Here is a 20,027-nt window from a genome sequence, read left to right as displayed (position 1 = left end):
GAAGGAATTATAAATTAACTTGTGGAAAATAGTTGTTTTGTTCTCCCCAATGTGGGGATTTTTTTTTTTCTTTAAAGAAAGACAAACATTCCCGGGTCACGAATAACCCAACAATGTTAGAAAATCTCCTACTACCACCACAGAAAGCCGAAAATGTTGCTTGTGTTGTGATGGAGGACTTAGCCAGCCGAGGAATCGAACACGCGACGCTCGGGTGAGACCCAAGCGCTATGCCCACTCAACCACTGACCGGTCAAAATATATATATATATATATTTTAAATATAATCTATACCCACAATAGATGTTCAAAATCATTTTTTACATCTATTGTGGGTATTTCTGAACATGTGCATTGGCAGCCCTGGTCCGCACCTACCCGGTATCCGCACTCCGCAGTATTTTTGACATTAGAAACATTAAACATTAGAATCATAGAATCGCATAGGATATAAAAATGACATAAATGGACACGGAGTGTTTTTGGGTATGGGCAAATTGTGTTTTTGTTTTCATGAGCATGATCCCGTTCTATTTAAATAGTGACAATACCGTATAGTATTCTTCACGTATCCATGTTATTAATTTTCAATTGAATTAGATCTTGTTAATATCCAGAGATGTCTGTGTGGTCGGCCAGCACTGGATTCAATAATTCAATTCGGGTAAACAAACCTTCGGAGGTTGACAAGTTTGGGCGGTTCAAATATTATAAGGTAAAACAAAATACATTCCCATCGTGGCTTGATAATGATTTGCGAAATTTTAGCTTTGGCAGTTTAGAGCTTGCTACTACTTGAATGCCATTTTTATTGCTTTTTGCATTATATCACGCATGAATACATGTTTAAAACCATTTTGTATGCAATTCTGGGACGCAGATTGTTATTATGTTAATGTTTTTGTAAATAACAAGCCTTTATTAGAGGCTACGTTATCTTGTTTTCCGACGAGACAAACCTTTTATTTTATTTTTATAATTCATTTATTTAACTATAACCTATGATAAGGTAATAATAAACTATTCAGATATTCAACAAGAAATAGAATACACACCCGCTAAAGTAAATTGGAATATTTTGTTTTAAAATGAATACAAAAACAGATTATATTTACTATTTAAAAACAGATCAGCCCAAAAATCAGATTAGTTGTTCATGTTGTTCGGCAACAGTAATTTATAGTATTGAATTTTCTCTCCTTTAAATTAATATGCATACAGTTAGTTTACATATTTTGATATCCCAAATGATAAAAAATGATTCTTGAACATTTTTTGCATTGAAAACATTATTCAAAGGACAGATTTTGTATTTTTTCATCAAGATTCTAGCTATGCAATGTTTTACATTTACCTCATTAGATCAACCCATTGAACTAGTTGTTCATTGGACCTTGAAGCAGAATCATTGAGTGTAGACTATTTCTAATTAATGACTTAATATTTATAATCTACATGCAGAGAGAATTAGTACCACTCATATTTGTTTTCATTTTAGATACCTTGCTTCGAGCTATCAATTTATGATGTAGTCGTAAAAATCCATTATCTTATACCCCGTAAACATGACGCGCATTGTTTCTTAAATTTTTTCCGGCCAGGTAACATTCTTCTATTGGTAAGGCCATCTCGTTCTCACTGGGCTTCATTCTGAGCACTCTTCCTTAGACAGCCCTAACAATGACGCCTAGCAAAAGATCAGCAGAAAGAAGAGATTAAACAATGTAGCTAAATAACAATCAGCCAAACCTTTAGCTGCTATGCGTATTATGAGAACAGCACTTTGTGTATTGATTATTTTGTCCCTGTTATATTAAAAAAGTGTTCATTTATTAGAAAAATCGGTAAATATTTACCTAACCGCCGCACTTTAAACAGGCACAGATTATGGAAATTACTCTGCAAATTGACGGCCTCCTTGATCGAGGGGTAAGACTCTCGACTAGCAAGCTGGAGGTTGCGGGTTCAAATCCCGTCGTGCGCAAGTAATTTTTATTTGATTAATTTGTGTTATTTCACAAATTATTCACTAAAAATAATATATAGTATATTTGCAGCACGTTCCAGAGTAAGTGTGTAAGACCACCATTCAGAATTGAAATGGCTTTGGCCGTGTTTGGTGACCAGATGTGAATAGCCAGGTACTTCCCCATTGTTTACCTTCAGCCTCACAACATACCCCAATTGGGGATGCCATAGTCTCACAGGCTCCAGACGGTTGGGAGCAGTTGGGACTCTTGTGCAGTTTCACTTAAAACAACAACAAAAAAAACTGTGTTTCTACTTAATTACTACAAGAAACAATTATTCACTTTGGGAGAGATGATAATATTCCTTTTTTTTTTCATATAGAGTTTAAAATTTCCCTTACAAAATGATTCCTTTGCCACCATTTTGGATTTTCTTTCAATTTTTATTTCAAACTGAATACGCATAAATTACTTAATTAACCCAAACTAAGAACCTGGTAACCTATTTTGTGCATGTACTTAGTTGTTTCTTGTAAATAATTGTTGAAACAAAGTGTAATTTGCATAATCTGTTCCTAAAAATGCTGCGGTTAGGTTAGGTAAATAACTTTTAACATATTGATGTTTTCTTTCAAAACAGGGACACTTACATTTTATTTACACATAATTTTTTTTTTTATCTGACTTTGCGGCTAAGCATTTTATGTATTAGTAGATATTATATTAGTTTTATTTCCTTGTTTTCCTCAATTTAAGGTTGCAGCCTGGTGTCCTTATCTCTGATCTAGTCACTGGTTACAGGTGTGTGGCGCACGCGCACTTCTTTCTACAAGAGTATCTACCTGGTAGGAATTATTATGACATTCAACCAAGTCCTATTACATTATATACCTACTTATAAACCAATATCAAATAATTGTTCCGTTAGTTCAATTATATCTTCTAAACAATTCAATATTCTTTAGACAAACATAAAACATTTATCTGATATGTTTTAACAACTACTACAATTGGATATATTTTATTATTAATAAATTAAACGCAAATATTCATATTTGTAAATAGTGCTTTTGTGTTATTTATATTTCTATAAAGTATAGCGACCTTTTTGGCCAGATCACAAACCACAACTTGGAATGGGTTGTTTCATAGAATTTGAACAATTTATCAAAGTTAAAAGATGATTTTCAAGTTCTGTGAAGGTGCTATTCAAATTCTGTTATTACTTCAGTTTTGTGAAGCATCTGGCCAATATTGATATAAAAATAGAACTTGAATAGAATCTTCACAGAACTTTAAAATCAACTTTGAAATTTGATAAATTGTTCAAATTTCGTGATACAACCCGTCCTGATACGTAATTATTTGTATCACATAAAATGTTATTATGTGATACAAATAATAACATTTTATCCAACGTAACTATAATCTCGTACCATAATCTTTAAAAAAGTATAAAAAAATGTTACACAATACAAATATTTATTGCAAAAGCACGTTATGACTTGTGCATGATTTAGCTTTATTTTATTTTTATGCATTACATTATACAGTCGATTCTGCTTAATTGGTACACCGGTTTATCGGGACGGCCGGAACATTGTTCAGTTTGCAGTATTATTATTTAATTATGTATGCCTGTAGTTAGAACATAATTATTTTTTTAAGTTTTAAAAACACATTTGAGAGAACTCAAATAAATTATTTGGGACAAATTGTGCCGCTAATTTGGGACAAAATTTTTTGGCCCGATGTGTCCCAATTGAGCAGAATCAACTGTACATGGTGCTTGGAAACTTTTGGTACAAAAGGAAACTGGTTAATTTTGAATTCTACATCAAATTTAGAGTTGATTTTTTGTTATAGTTTTTTGTTTTTATCTGCCGTTTTCGAATTAATTGAGACCAAAGTTGGAAATTTTTTAGGTCAAATATGAAAAAAATAGTCTCTACGGGTTTTCTTTCAGCTGTTAGATTTTTTTTTTAAATGCGTTGTAGCGTAGATCCGGCTCCAAAATTTTTAATTTTTGAAAAATAAGTAAAAAAATTAAAATCTTAAAAAAATAGATATTTGGATTTTCTGTGATGGAGATTCACCAGTTTCCCGCTTGTACCACTAGTTTCCGGTCACCATTATGACGATGATACGTCATGCTTGATGACAAAATTGATAGTCGATTACCTCCATGATGATCACTTTACTTTCCACAGCCACTGACTGATAAGTAAGATTTGCTGTGTGTATTTCTTTTTTATTTCACTGTCATTCTCAATATTGTGAGTGTTTTAAAATATTTACAATGTTCACCACAGTGCAGAGTCCCGTGCCATCATCAAAATTCACTTTTCTAAAATATGCACATTATATCCATTGGTATTTTATTTATTTTTTATAATATTCATTACTTTATATGCAAGGAAGCTTTTGACTGTCCAACTAGGAAGGTTTCCCATTTTAGGACAGTCAAATTAACAGGTTTCAAATCATCCTAGAGAAATACACAATTTAAGAATAGAGAAAATAAGTATGTAAAAGCGAAGGTACAACTAGGCGTTCGTGATAAATAATTATCAGATTACATTTTTTAGTAATATTTCGGAATCAGTCCTGCCTAGATCTAATAACCATTTTGTTATTTTTGGACCGAAGGATGACAATTCACACAGTTTCAGCTGTGCGGGGATTTTGTTATATATTTTAGGACCGAGAAATGAGAATAGTTTTTGATAAGCCGCTCTGTTGCTTGTTAAAATAAATTTGCACGTTTTCTATAATTGTATTCACATTATTTTAAAACCATAGTATTAATGGTTTATCATTATTTGAGGCTAAATTACATTTTCATCAAATAAATTGGCCAACAGTATTACATATTACTTAATATTATTGAGCACTAGCATGTTTACCAAGCATGACACAAATGGATAAAACAAAACATGATTAATTATATCAAATATACTTACTGATTTTACACAAAAGTAATATGAGGCATTATTTTTCATTATTTCTATTATTTTATGTAAAATACATTGGTGGTATTTCAACATCCTCTTGATAGCTTATCCGTAGGATCAGGGGCGGGATCTATGAGGGTTATTTGGTCAATTACCTCCCAAAAATATATAAGGATTTAACAAACTACCCGATTGTTAATTTAGTTTTAATATTCGGTTTCAGAGCCATCCAGCGTCCAAATGAGAAGATATTGTATATACCTTCCGTGGGTCACTTTAAATTTTGTCCCCAAACTATCTCCTTTCTATCTCTTTGATATACGGACAAAGAAGGTAAACACTATCATGTCTGACATATGCTTAGTATCATACAAAATTTATTTTAATGGGATTTTCAGACATGACCGCAATGTGGTAGAGATATCTACGACCTAAGATCATTAACGTATTAGAGGGAGATGTGAAAAAATTTCAGTCAAAAGTTTTTTTGTGTGATAAACGATTGCCATCTTGAACTTGAATATTAGTTAGCAAAATTATGTTTATCAATGTTGACTTAATTTGCGTGGAATAATTTAAAATGTCGAATTCTGTGGATATCGTATTGAAAGAAACCGCAAATAATTCATTGAATCATGACAAACCTATTCCAAATATAGTGACAGTTAGTTTATGCTAACAAGAGATAAAAAGAATAACGAAAAGTTATAATTTTTGTCAGTGGATTTTTGGGTGCAATAAAATGAATGTGTACTTTTGCTATTTATTGTTTACTTTTTAAATCTTCTTATAGACAATGGACTGAGATTGGAGATAGTGATTTAAAATTTTTCAAAAGAATAAAGAACATTAAGTTATATGTGTAAATAAGTAAATAATAATCTTAAATTAAACACTTATTGTACTACCGGCTTCAGAATAAGTGAGTACCAAACATAAGTTGGAATTTTTGTAATATTCACTACGCATTAGCAATATGTATTAAACTTTTATATATTAATTTTTTTTTCGATTGACCTTCCACTTCGGTACCCCTAGTAGTACGAGAGCCCACGACCAAAATTTTTGTTTCATAGCAATACGGCCAAAACCGCATCAAATCGATAGATACGATTATCCTGAACTCGAAAATACCAATATCAGACATTTTCCGCGTAGCGTTTGATCTGACCGAATTTTCAAAATTGTCAAAGAATTTTACCGAACTGCATCATAGCAATATGTCTGATTTGCAGACTGTAGTTGAATGATAGTTCTGAGATACCGGAAACATATTTTTCAGACGTTAGTGGTGTAGCGCAAACCCGTAAAATCACTTAAAAAAATTAAAAATGAGACAAAAAAAATGTCTCATAGCAATACGTCTGAAAATCTTTTTTATTAGTAAATTTTGGTTATTTGATGCGAACAAAACAATTTTCAGACGGAAATGTGAACGCATTAAATTTTGAGACCGTTTTGAAAATGTTAACAAATTTTACCGATCGGTATCATAGCAATATGTCTGAAAATTGTTGGACATGATAAAATAAGTTGTCCACATGTGCAAAAAATTTATATCAGACAAATTAAGTGTAGCACCTTCTCTATCAGACAACTTTTCGATACTCAGATATCATTTAAAAATCGTATTGAGGAATCTTGAATTTTCTGTTACAAACCAATGAATACGTTGCGACCCTGAATTTATTAGATGATAATTAACAAAGAATTTACCCGAAACCGTAACATTGAAGTTGAAGGACTGAAATAAATCGCACAAAAGGAAACTGGGATGAAGTTGAAAAAAAAACGGTTTATTCAAAGTTACAAAATATTCTCGTATTCATTCGCTGTCGGATTCGGAATCGTCGTCTTCGAAATCACTCTCGACGTCGCTCGGGAGATCTTCAACGTCCTCTTCTGTAAAATAAACATCGTTAGTGAAAATCACGAACTTATTTATGAAATTAACAGCAAAAGCCATGTAAACTGTACCTGTTGTGGATGATGATTTGTCGTCCAAAATAATGTTGCTCAACTCAGGTAGTTGGTTGCCAGAGAACCACGAAAACTGAAATCGTCCCTCGTCTTCATACCATCCGCAATCTGCAGGGTTCAGTTCGGTTGGCGTTTTGGTATGAGCGTTGCTCCAGACTTGTGCAATATATTTTGTTCGTAATAAAAATGTTTCTCCAATTCCGTTTTGCATGGTGGCAGATTGCAGGCGTCGTAATTGGATAACTGGAGATTCAGAGTTGTCGAAGCCTCGTCGTTTTTAATTTTATATGTCTTCGAAAAAATGTTGAGTCGAGCTAAATCGACGTTATTAATTTTTTTTTCGTTGTACAATCTGCACGTGAATTCTTCCAAAACGGGGAATACCTTGTCACTATCAGAAGTATAGCTGCCCAAATCACCGAAAGCTTCTTGATAGCGTTTCGAATTTTTCAGCATCGTCAATGGTCTTTTTTTACCCTTGCGATATAACGCGGGATTATAATCGCAGCCGGTCATTGCATGGAAAGCAGGTAAAGATTTTGCCAGAGTGGATCCCAATGTCTCGTATAAACGTGAAACATCAATGTAACGCCGGGAATTGCCAACACCAACATCCATAGAAATTTGGACGACACTTTCTACAAATTCCATATTTCCGAGCAAAGATATATTGCATATATATTTCATTCTTACCTCGCTCTGGATGTCGATGCACCGTCATCAAAAACATTACTGACGACATTGTCGTGAGAAATATTTGAATCCTTCGGAATCCTCACAGCCGTGAAATTTTTGTAGCACGCCGAATGGTATCCTATGTCCGTGTCGATACCACGTGGCAACTCGATTTCGGAGTAAATCGATTTCCTGCTTACTCTCTGTTTTTTACTCCGATATTCACTTAGCCACTAGCCGATAGCCACTTCTTTGCACTTTTTCAGCGTCTCTTCGGTAAATTTTTTCACTTTCTCAATCGTTGTTTCTTTACAAAACACACAACTCAGGTCCGACATTTTACACCACCACAACCGCACAACGTATGACAACTAAGTGAGCGTCGTTCCAACGTTTGGAGCAGCTGGCGAGTGAGCTGTATAATAGTAAGAAAGGGGCAGGAGCGTAACAAGCGCTGAGGCTGTTGAAATTAAATACTGATTGATTTGATAGTTTTGGTTTTATTTAAAGCACACTTGAGTAACTTTTACAAAATAAATAAGTAATGACATCTGTCATCTGTCAAAGTACATATAATAGACAAGGGAGATTCTTGAATATCTATGAAGGCTGAAAATTTAAAAAAACATTTAACAGAGGCGTCGGCCAGGCGACTCCGAAACGTTATTTTCGTTTTTGGGAGTATATGCTACACTTAAAGTGTCTGAAAACAGGTTTTTGGTAATCATGGCAGCAATACGAAAAGTTGAAAAAAAAAATTATCCGTATTGCTATGATACAGGTCGGCTAAATTTGTTGACATTTTCAAAAATGCGCTCAGGCTATATGCTACGCGCAAAATGTCTGAAAACAAACTTTTTCGTAATACAATTATAAAATCTATGTACATTTTCACTATCAGACGTATTGCTATAATACCGACTGTCTTTTTTTTTTGACACAGCAGAAATGGCCTCCCACGCAGTTGCTACACTTTCGACCGTTACTACACACCTAGTCGGGTTCAGAATCATACAATCTAACGATTTTATAGGGTTTTTGCCGTATTGCTATGAGACATGGTTTTGGTCGTGGGCTCTCGTACTATAGAGCCTCCTCTGCATAGGATAAGGTATATTAACGATTTTTTTTTATAAAGTCAGAGTTTGATATTCGGTACTCCTACTGATGAATAATGGCTATATATCAGATAAGTTAGCTGAGTTTTCTACATATTGCGAGTATTTATTTGTTTATTTATTAATATACATTATGGATAAGCTATGAAGAAGATGATGCAATACCCTCATAATATCATATAATATTGTATTACATAGAAAAATGCATACAAATAGAGTCGATGCTTGAAAGCAATGATTTCTAAAAAAATAATATTAATTCTATATTTAAAAATAATACTTTCAATCTTCCATTTACATACAGCATACTTGTATACTGTAGTGGTAGAATAGTTATCATTGTAGAACATTGGCTTATTAGAGCAGCAGATAGGATGATAATCCAACACCTTGAAGCCTTAAATGCCGCTTAGCTTTAATTAAATTGTATTATGCAAAGTCAACTCTTTCAAATGTGCAACTTGTATAATTATTATAAAAAGCGTATTGTCGTTTCCATCGCAAAATCTCAAAGTTTTCAGATAACCATAAAAGTGTTAAAAATACTTTACTATGATGAACTAAAAAAAAATATGAAAGTAGATTATGATTTTTCAACAGATTTGTTTGGCAGTTAATATTTTTTTCAAGCTTTTGACCCACAAGATTTACACATTTTTTTTTTTTTTTTAGTTATTTTCAATATAATTTGCTACGGAAATACAATAGCATACCTACTACAATCTCGAAATTTTCATATTATGTATCTGTAAAATATATTATTGCTAATGACCAGTAATCAGCGGTCACAACAGAATTAGCGAATAAATTCAAACCTTTCAAGGTTTATCATTCATTCATTCCAATTTATTGTATAAATAATTTGTGTGGTGTATGTGGCTTTTTTTTACGTTTTCACGTAAATGAGCCAATGTACGGGCTATACCAGATATATAATAGTAGTCAGATCCGAGATTGTAGGATGATCATTAGATGGGAGACTAGTATAATATTTGAATGTATAGAAGGGAAGTTTGATGTCCGGTGAACAGAGTGCAGGGATGTCTCAGGCCGGGGATGGGCTGCACACACCGGGGTACCTGTCCTGGAGGAAACTGCAGCTCAGCAGAGCCAAGTTGAAGGCATCCAGCAAGACTTCCGCCCTTCTCTCAGGATTTGCCATGGTATGCACTTCTTACTATAATGCTTCATTGTTCACTGATGTAGCTTAGAATGCAAACTTAAAACTCCAAGTACCCTTCGCCCCGGGCACCATTAATTGGATAACCAATACCTACTCCATAGGTCACCCCAAGTGGCAAGTTACTGCCGGTCCAAGTTCGGGAGAGACCTCTCCAGCCGAACTCTCGACCCGTTGCCTTCCACCGCAGTGGGAGGGATGGATTCATACTTTTCCTGGACACACTGATACCCAGATTCCTATCCAGTCCTCATACCTTTTTCCTCACCAGAACTTCCTTTCCTTATAAAGACCCTTTACACAGCATCCCAAAGATGTCATAAGCCTCGAGGGAAATTATTATCCTCAGGGCCTCCTGTGTGGAGTTATACGTAGATTCTGGCCCCAACTATTCTTTTGACTAGTAGTTACTACCCAATTGCCCGAGTTTCACTTTTTTTACTAAACTTATTGAACAATTGAAAAATATGGAACAAAGAGTATGGCATTGAGTCTTATTTTTCGACAGCTAAATGCATTTCATTCCTCACATTTGAAACGTTGCAAGCAGAAAAAAAATAGTATTGACAAAGAACATGTTAAAATGTAATGTTTTTCTAGTTTTTAATGAGACATTCACCCAGATAATAAGGAAGCCTGAAAGTCACTCCTCTTCTCAAGTAAAATGTATGTATTTTTTTAAACTTCAGGTGGCCATGGTGGAAGTCCAACTGAATGAAGATTCCAAGGTGCCGCAGGGGATGCTGGTGGCCTTCGCCATATGCACCACTCTCCTGGTGGCCGTGCACATGCTGGCCCTCATGATCAGCACTTGCATTCTACCAAACATCGACGCCATTTGCAATCTTCACAGCATCTCCCTGGTCCACGAGTCTCCTCACGAGAGACTTCACTGGTACATCGAGACGGCCTGGGCATTCTCAACGCTCTTGGGGCTCATACTGTTTCTACTGGAAATCGCCATCTTATGCTGGGTGAAGTTCTACGACCTCAGCCCAGTGGCTGCGTGGTCTGCCTGCGTAGTTCTGATACCGGTATTAATTGTTTTTTTGGCATTTGCAATTCACTTCTACCGCACTCTTGTCACGCATAAGTATGAAGTGACAGTTTCCGGAATCAGAGAACTGGAACTCCTCAAGGAGCAAATAGAATTGGGAGACCAAGAAGGAAGACTAAATGGCATGAGTCTATTGGATCAGGGACATATCGTTTAGCGTCTTGTAAATCTCTTCCGTATATAAAGTTCCCTCAAAAAAGACAAATGAGTAGTATTCAGTATTTACCGTTGTTATAAATATATTAACATAGTTAAGTCTTATAAGTCTTCCATTCCTATAGTAAAATTTCACTATAAAATTTTACAAAAAATATATCTATAATGTTTTTGGAAATAATGGACTGAAATGGAATGATGACCCTTTTAATAATATATTTTGACAAAGTATTGATGTTCTTGTTCTATGATTGAACTTAGGTAAGTAATGCGATTGTTATTGATATGGTTTGCTAAATACTTAATTTATATTATTTCTTGTATTGGAATATGCGAAAGTCTGTAAGAATTGAACTTTTGTGTGTGATATAATTATTATGGGATAATGATAATGAACACAAAATAGAAATTTTGACAACCTCCGTGGTTCAATGGTTATGATCCTTGGTTACGAATCGGAAGGTCGCAGTTTCAAATCTCGGCGTGCGCTGCAAATTCTACTTGATTAATTTGTGTTATTTCACAATTTATTAATTTAAAATAATATATGGTTTATTTACGGCACGTTCCAGAGTGGTAGATATTTATCACCCTGGTAAAAGAACACCTTTCGGAATCTAAATGTTGCTTGAAATAGCTTTAGCCGCATTTGGTGACCAGATCTGAATAGCCCGTTACCTTCCTTTCTCCATACCTTCAGTCTCACAACATACCCCAATTAGGGATGCCTTGTCCACTGGCTCCAAATGGCTAGGACTCTTGTTTATAACAGATGGTCACGGTAAAAGTTCACTTCATAGATTGTCAACATTTTTAGTGTGTGTTGTCTATTAATTATTATGTGCTGTTGATCTAAATTTTGTGTGTAATGGTGCATACATTTTATAATATCGGGACCTACAGGAATAAATTGGTAGCAATAAAAATAAATACTACAATGATAATACGATGTACGTCAGTAAGATGCAATAAAAATTCATTTAGTACTAAGACCTTTTTAAAGGACTTACATAGCCATGACTTGAGTGTTAATATTTTATGTAGTTATAAATTTTATGCCGACCAGTCATTTTAAAAATTTCATCTAGGGACTGTGATATGTATACTACATCAATATCTTAAATAGTATATTATACATACATACTCCGAGTTTAAAGGAAGCCTTATATATTATTAGGTGAAGGGAACCCGAGTCAAAGTTCTTATATACAGAGGCTTTCTAACTAACAGTGCCTTTTTTACTTTATATCTCACTTTAATTTAAACCTGTTTTTATTATATTCCCTGCCTAAATTAGTCTTTATCTGCGAATATGTGGTTTATCAGCATGTACCCGAGAGACTTTAATCAGCAAATCCTGAACATATTAGTAAAAAAAAAATGAATGTAATTTTCAGATGATTAAAAATATAATATTATTTTCTATAACATAAACCACACTGGTCACTTTGTTACATGTGACAACGGATCATGTGATACGCGCTTTGGCTTGTCAGTGGGGTGATGCTAGAACAAAATAGAGTGCGTATCAAGTGTTGTGCTAGGTTGTACTCTCTCTGTAAAGACATGTACTAGTGTTGTGAATCTGCTCAATTAGTGTTCAACCATCAAGTTAATTACAGTTTCTAATAATTGAAAGGCTTTATTATGAAATGATCATGTGTGATATGTACAGAGATGTGCTTTATTTCAAATAAATCCATTTCAAATGGAAATGCAAAATGCAAAATGGGTATTTTCCATTTTAAATGCTTTTCTAAAAACCATTTTGCATTTTAAATGCTTTTCTCAATGCATTTTCCATTTTAAATGCTTTTTTGCAACATTCCTCCTACTATCTCCACTCATCTTTTTTTCATAAGCCCCAAATATCAGTCAGTCCTCAACCTCGCTATGAGAGATAATTTCCATTTGTCAAGTTGCTCCCTGGTAGGAGCCCTGGCAATTGAGTGATACCATTACAAAACATACTGATTCAAATACTGAACATGTGGCTATGACGCTGTAATATTAAATGTTAGATAGCAGTTTCTATGTTTTTACGTTGGCAACATTAGTCCCGCGCAAATTTTTTGTGGTTTCATAATCTGTAGTCGTGGTGTTTTTGGATTTACCATCATGTAATATGTTTGTTCTACATTGATTTCCATTATTAAATGACAAAATTGTTTAAAAATTCTATAATTATTTTAATTGTTTGACCTGAGAAACCATTTTGCATTTTGAAAATAGGTATTTTGCATTTTGCATTTGAAATGCTTTTCTAAAAACCATTTTGCATTTTGCATTTTCAAATGGAAAAGTTTTGACCCATTTCCATTTTGCATTTCAAATGGTTTTGGGTACCCATTTTGCACATCTCTGGATATGTAGCATGAGGTTCAATGCATCAATTTGAATTGATTCATTAAAGTTGTCCCAACAGAGGCGGCCAAACTTTATTATTTCTATCCCTCCCCATCAGGTTCTTTTGAATTGGTTGAAATGAAGATTAACTTGTTAAATTAACTCTATAATCACTATTTCTCTCAGTTTGTTATGTTTGACTCACTCACCGCTCAATTCCGCATTTCTCAACTTTGAGATTCAAGTACTGTATATTTATAAGCCCAATGGTTCAATCTGCAATTGTTATCCACGCCACTGTAAAGATGATTCTAGGCCACATTTTAGTCTTGACAAGGTTCTCGGTTAGTGTGATAAACCTGGCCTAAAAATTGACAGTTTTTGATATTTTACATCAATTTTTAGATAATTCTTGATACATAAACATTTTTTAGTATGTATAAGGTACTTCTTCCACAGAGATATTCAAGTATCCGATACTCGACGATCCAAGTATCTTGGCGACTACCGCCGTTCATCTGCGTAGAGATTCGTACACAGTCATACGTTGCCGACATTCTGTAAACTCGTCAGTGATGCCAGTCTCACGTCGTTGAGACTTTATACATGGCGTCATTTGTGTCAGACAGTTTGTAACAATGCATGTTCATTAGATCACAATGCTATCCACAAAGCAGACAAAAAAGATTGTTTCATAACCTCACTCACAACTGTTTGGTTGTGAGTGAGGTTATGCAATAAGCATTCTAGTTTTGACATTTCGAAAAGTCATCAATGATTGATGGTGACGCGGGTTTCGTGATTTCAATAGATACGCGGACGGACTGTGCGTGAGTACACAACATGAGTATTGGATAGTTGCATATCCCTGTGAAAGGGCTTAACTGTAACACATAATTTTGTGAGTTATTTTCCCACTGTTTGCAAGTAAAGCTATTCTAAAAGAATCTTGGGACTTCTTCGTTTATAGATTTTCTTGAGGCGGTTAACCATTTAATGTTTTCTTGTTATGTGTATATTATTCGTTTATACTCCTTACTTAAAATATATTATAGACTGTAAATCTGATTATATAAAACAACAAGATGGATTTAAAAAATCCATCTGTAAAATCGAATCGTTTGTATAATGTTAATAAATGACTTAATCTTTGAAACATTTGTTTTTCTTGTGAAATTTTACATTATTGTTAGTTGTGACTAGTAAGCAACCAAAGATTTGGAATCAAATGGGAGCAAGGGAGGGTTGTGAATGGTTTCCAAGCAAGTGTTAGAAAAGGTTACACAGATTAAGAATATGCACAATGATGGCTGTGAATAATAATAATAAGAACATGATTACTTAATACGTATATTTAACATCTACACAAATTCATTATAAAATCATTTAGACCCCGTGGGCTTCTCGTACTTTTTCTCCTACTTGTATTTTTTCTTGAATAATTTGTTGATAAGCTTGGAGAGCCAATTCCTGCTGCCCCTTCAGCGTAGAGTTGCTTTGAATGTATCTAGCCACACACTGGGTGCACTTGTCATCAAGCTCTAAGTCAACAGAGCCGCCTCCACCCTGGGTAATAGGCTTCCTCAGCGCAAGAATCTGAAATTACAATACCCAATTTGTCATATTACACTTGGTTAATATTAAATTCATCTGCATACAGTGCTCATTAACCTTTTAAATGCCAGTGTATCCTTAAGGATACATTGTGGTTACTTCAATCATTTCTCTGAATATGACTAGCTATTCTGGTAGATTATATACCTGATGTTGTAAAGTAACACAGACAACTCACAAAAGCATCCCCGTATGTACAGTGTAAAGACAGGGGAAGTCTTGCCACCCACCTCACCCTCACCCATGGGCAATATCCAGATACATTAAACATTATATTATACCTGATCGACCAATGCTTGTGAATCATTGGCATCAAAAGTCTCTGGATGTAATCTCTGCTGAAGATTAATGAGGGAAACAATTTCTCTGATTTCTCCACTCTGGAGCATCTCCAGAACTAGTCCATCAATGATATTGTTCCAAGCTAAAAAGAATGCCATGGGCCCAAAATGACGAGTGGACCTAAACAATAGATAAGTGTTATAAAAAAACAATGTTGTTGTTTTCAAATAAAGAAGATTATAGTATGTACTCAAAAACTAGAGGGGTACAGAAAATCTGATGACATTTTTTAAATCAGCAGCCCAAGAATAGGTCAAACTCTTTAGAAGTGTTGGTAGGTGTAATTATTACACCTACCAACACAAATCATTAGTATGTTACTTAAACTATTTAATTTAATTACTAAAACCCCAAGGGCAGCCGAAATATTTAGCAGGCAGTATTAACAGCCAGTCGACGACCAGTAGTGACCCTTCCGTCGAGCGATACGGACGAAACTCATTTTCAGACAGAATTTCAGCTAGTTTCGGAACACAAAATACGTCTGGCTGCTATGACAGGTGCGCAGAAACTAAAGGCAGCCTTATCCGTCTCTGACTGCGTGCAGCCAATTGGCTGCCGTGCAATCATGCACAATCTAATGGCTGCAGCAGCCATTCTTAGCCGCCTAGTGCACGGCTCCAATGAGCTACGATATGTTGGATTAGCTGCCGCAGCCTGGCTGCCTAGTGTGTGGGAGCCCTGCGTGTGCTCTTAATCTATACAATATTCATGTGGTTAAGGTAATAATACATAAAGGCAAAATAACTACATATTTTAAAGTAGTAAATTTCCTGTAAAAGAAAAATATCTTGGCTTATTTAAAGGATTCGCCAGTTAAATAATTACATCATCATTGTTCAGAGAGTCTCCATTGGATGCAATCTTGTTCAATTTTCCCATAGGAAAAGTACAAAAAGAAACCAATTTGACTGGTAAATATTATGTTTGATATAAAAATAAAAGTGTATTACCTCAGATATTGGTAGTTCCTAGTCTCATCGATGTTGAGGTAGACTTTAGACACAATCTGTTGGTAGGTTGGGTCACAGGGCTCGTACTGAATGCAGGCTCGATCCAACAAGAACGTGTACTCTTTTCTTGTCAAAAGATCTTGGAATAATGAGTCCTCAGTAAACATGGCGGGTTCTTTCAATGTTCGCCCAGGCATTGGGAAATATATCTATATAGAAATAGAAAACATATAAGCATTTTAACCAATTGTAATGGTAAGAAGTTTACATAAATGAGATTAAAAAAAATAAAATTGCATAGCGTGGAGCAAAGTGGTATGTATCCCTCATGTAAAAATAGAATTAACTTTAATTTGCCAACACATAAGAAAAGGGAAGCATTTATCATTGCGACAGATAGTAATAAATATACATAATAATTTTATTGATTGCCAATTTAAACAAACCTGATTAAGTTTTTTTCTCATAGCGTGATCAGCGTGATGCAATCGTCCATCTGGCTCCCTGAAATGCAGTAATTTGTTTGTTTTAAGTTTGATATCATTCATGCAGGTACATGTATGTTTACTGAAGAAAAACAATTATAATTACCGTATAACGATGAAGCGTTCAGAATTGGAAGTTCCAAAGGTAATATCTGTAAATACATATCTAGCCAAATCGTGTCCTCGGAGTGCCGGATCATAGGAAACTTCATGGTCCACCCGATCGTTAATCTAAGTATTTAAACATTCATTATTAATATGTATGCACAAGGCCATGACATTTTAAAATTCTAGTTTCATTGTCGAAAGATCAAAGTCAAAAATACCAAATAAATAAGATTTTTAATTTAATTCCACATATTCAATGTTCTATAGATAGAGACTTAAGATGATCAGGTGTTAATATATAATTGTTAGGTAAGGCTACCGCACATAATACGCATGATTACCAAAAACAATGTTTATTTCCAAGAAATCCAGAAAGAACCTAAAAACCCATTTAACAAAATAGTTTCATAGTCTGAATTTTATTAAAAAAGGTAAAAGAAATAGCCTAAACAATTTTACTATAATTTATAAGTTAATGTTGCAGACATGTTGTAAACATGATAATTTTACTATAATTTATAAGTTAATGTTGCAGACATGTTGTAAACATGACAGATACTAAAGGCATAAAATATTAATTTGATTTGAACGAAATAGCTATTAAAAAGTGTTATTCCAAAAAAAATGAAGCCATAAAAATACTAACTCCTCAGGCTAATTTGTTTGGTTTTGGGAACAAACAGCTATTACCCGAAGAGTCAATCTGTTTGCTTTTCGGAACAGCTCATGTGTTCTCATAGTAATCGTTGTGTCTCCTTTACCGTCATAGTTAGAAATACTTATGAACTAACTACTACAGAGGCATCACGTAGTCTGTTAGAAGAAAATATCTATTACAAATGCAAGAATTTTTATCAGTTTGTATTTATGTACATATTTTTAAGGAACAATCCACTTTTTGGAAACCTATGTATGGACATTCTCGAGGAGTATAAAGGCACAACACAACAATAAGGCATTTTGATGACTATTATAAATGAAATTTAAAACAAAAAAAATTGTCTTTATCATAGGCATAAACCAATATTGGCAGATAGCGTGACCGCCAACTCACTAGCGCTAACGGCTGATTCGAACAATCCAGATTACCTGCTATTGACACGTAAGTGTGGGGTATATGAGACAAATAAGACTAATCAGATTGTTATAAATAGTAAAGTTGTTGTCTCTTTGTCATTAAGTTGAATCAAAGGTTTGTTTTATGATAAATTGGGTATTAAAAACAGTAGTTGTGGGTAAAAGTTTACCCAAAATAATAAGTGTCTGCTCAAACCTTTATGACAGGTGGCATTTGTAAGAGATGGTCTACTTTTGCGGTCACTTTATCCATTTCTTCCTTCAGTTCCTTGTCAGTCATAAATTTATATTGCGGAACTGACAGCGATCTATCATTTTTGTTGACTCTCTTGCGGAAAACTTTGTCTACTTCTGGTCGAGTAATGTATTTGAGAAGATTTTGCACATTTTGTGAGAAAAACAGGGGCGCGGGGTCTTTGTCGTCTGAAACGAAAATACATTTATTACGAGACATGTTGCCATTTCTAGGTTAGATTACGCAGCGAAAACATTTTAAAAGGACGCATACTGAATTCTAGGGGAACATTTGCGAATTCCCGCCTCAAACAGGTTGCATAAGCGTAAGGAGCACGTACGGATACGGCTTTATATCCAAATAAATTTGATTGTTTTAGGAAACTAACAAACGTCAGACGGACGGTGGCCATTTTTGTTTGAGTTTGATTTTAATCATAGATATATCCAAACTCTAAACCACAACCACGGGCCATAGAAATGATGGGCACAAGCACAATCGATATACGAGGTTATCGATATTTTTGTCAATCGAATATTCCGAGACAACATTTACAATATTAGATTTGTAATTTAGCCCCTCGTCGTTTTAGGTCGGTAAGCAATCGACGTAAGCCGGATGCTGCAACACCCTGCGCAGAAAATTAAGTTCGCTATGGTAAGGTCTGCAGCGGGGTTATGGTAATAATAATTTCAATAGGTAACATTTTTTGTATCAGTCTTAGTATCTTGTTTATAATGAGTTTTATAGAGAGATTTTGTGAAACGTATGTAAGTTCCAGTACATACCCAGACACATTATATATCATAATAAAAATATATATGACGTTAATTCCACTTCAAGAAACAGGACCTAAAAACTTATTCATGTGGTCGCCAGCTAAACATGTCAATTATTTCTGTAAATTCTTCGGTAGGTACGTTACTGATGGAATTTCAACTATAATTACACGTCGTTGCATTCCTTTGTTTTCTTTATTTTCAATTGTTAGAAGCAATGTTGTAAATTTTCATAATTCGTTTGGCTTTGCTTTTTTTGTATTATTTGATTCTTGAAACTTTTACTCTACATTCACATTATTAAGTTATTCATTAAATAATGACATCCCCCCCAAAAAATGAAAATGTCACAATAAATTCACCAGACAAGAGTAAATGTACGTAAACCGCACATGGAAAAACATATTTTCGTCTAAACATTGTTCTTTTAAAATGGGGGTGCAAGTATTTTGATAAAACCAAGTTCCAATATTATATATTTGGCTTTTAAGCGTGAAGCGGAATTCCACAGTTTATCTTTTGATAAACTTATGTAATATTTTTTGCGTGAGGCGGAATTCGACAACTTTAGCGATAGTAAAATATTTATTTTGTGTGTTTGCAGGGGATGAACTTGGCCTACTAATAACATCGCTACCGAAGCATCTTATAGGGGCGTGCAATGAAGTATTAACCAGTCGAAACGACATCATCAGTTGCTTGAAAGACATGGGAACTACAAACGTAAAAAACTTTATTTATAATAAACTAGCTGAAGTGGACTCGGGGGTGCTCGGGGGAAAGAATAATATTGTTTAGAATTTAAGTAAAGTTTATTTTTAGGGTATTATATTCACTTGATTGTGTAATGTCTTCCTCGGGAGTCCCCGATTTCTTCTGCCATTCTCTTCCATATCCTTTTCCTTTCTTGGATCACCCTTTTTACGTCCAAACAATCTAAGCGTCCGTTTCTTGGTCTTATCCATTTGGCTTACATCAGCCAGGGCCGGCCCTATGCG

General features: G+C 34.5%; 2 protein-coding genes across 10 annotated transcripts; one reads left to right on the top strand and one right to left on the bottom strand.

Annotated features, from left to right (window-relative positions):
- Nucleotides 1-360: 360 nt before the first annotated feature.
- Orai (calcium release-activated calcium channel protein orai) lies at nt 361-14,592 on the top strand. 9 transcript variants are annotated; one of them, XM_089635047.1, is made up of 4 exons: nt 361-486; nt 2,727-2,815; nt 9,729-9,860; nt 10,567-14,592. In XM_089635047.1, the coding sequence occupies exons 3-4, from the start codon at nt 9,738-9,740 to the stop codon at nt 11,089-11,091; spliced, it is 648 nt and encodes a 215-aa protein (XP_089491173.1). In that variant the 5' UTR covers nt 361-486; nt 2,727-2,815; nt 9,729-9,737; the 3' UTR covers nt 11,092-14,592. The 9 variants fall into 9 exon arrangements, with proteins under 9 accessions (XP_089491173.1, XP_089491171.1, XP_089491170.1 ...); XM_089635045.1 differs by having other exon boundaries at nt 9,710-9,860; XM_089635044.1 differs by having other exon boundaries at nt 9,702-9,860.
- Nucleotides 14,593-14,781: 189 nt separating this feature from the next.
- Nucleotides 14,782-18,671, bottom strand: mRpS22 (mitochondrial ribosomal protein S22). Its single transcript, XM_089634510.1, has 7 exons — nt 18,524-18,671; nt 18,212-18,438; nt 16,937-17,061; nt 16,792-16,849; nt 16,346-16,554; nt 15,332-15,512; nt 14,782-15,032 (listed from the first exon to the last, which is right to left on the bottom strand). The coding sequence occupies exons 1-7, from the start codon at nt 18,660-18,662 to the stop codon at nt 14,823-14,825; spliced, it is 1,149 nt and encodes a 382-aa protein (XP_089490636.1). The 5' UTR covers nt 18,663-18,671; the 3' UTR covers nt 14,782-14,822.
- Nucleotides 18,672-20,027: the final 1,356 nt, after the last annotated feature.

Source organism: Hesperophylax consimilis, chromosome 8 (genome assembly GCF_061612785.1).
Source record: "Hesperophylax consimilis isolate HC1 chromosome 8, BYU_Hcon_1.0, whole genome shotgun sequence".
In the NCBI taxonomy this organism is placed as follows: domain Eukaryota; kingdom Metazoa; phylum Arthropoda; class Insecta; order Trichoptera; family Limnephilidae; genus Hesperophylax; species Hesperophylax consimilis.
Note: the sequence above shows the minus strand (reverse complement) of the source record. Positions and strands in the feature narration are given on the sequence as shown.

Bases quoted from the DNA above. Each gene is read 5' to 3' on its own strand.
- Orai (XM_089635039.1), top strand. From the start codon at position 620: ATGTCTGTGTGGTCGGCCAGCACTGGATTCAATAATTCAATTCGGGTA. The intron at 716-9,701 runs GTAAAACAAAAT...TTGAATGTATAG, and splicing joins GGCGGTTCAAATATTATAAG to AAGGGAAGTTTGATGTCCGG. The intron at 9,861-10,566 runs GTATGCACTTCT...TTTAAACTTCAG, and splicing joins TTCTCTCAGGATTTGCCATG to GTGGCCATGGTGGAAGTCCA.
- mRpS22 (XM_089634510.1), bottom strand. From the start codon at position 18,662: ATGGCCACCGTCCGTCTGACGTTTGTTAGTTTCCTAAAACAATCAAAT. The intron at 17,062-18,211 runs GTTTGAGCAGAC...TTAAATACTTAG, and splicing joins AAATGCCACCTGTCATAAAG to ATTAACGATCGGGTGGACCA. The intron at 16,850-16,936 runs GTAATTATAATT...ACTGCATTTCAG, and splicing joins GAACGCTTCATCGTTATACG to GGAGCCAGATGGACGATTGC.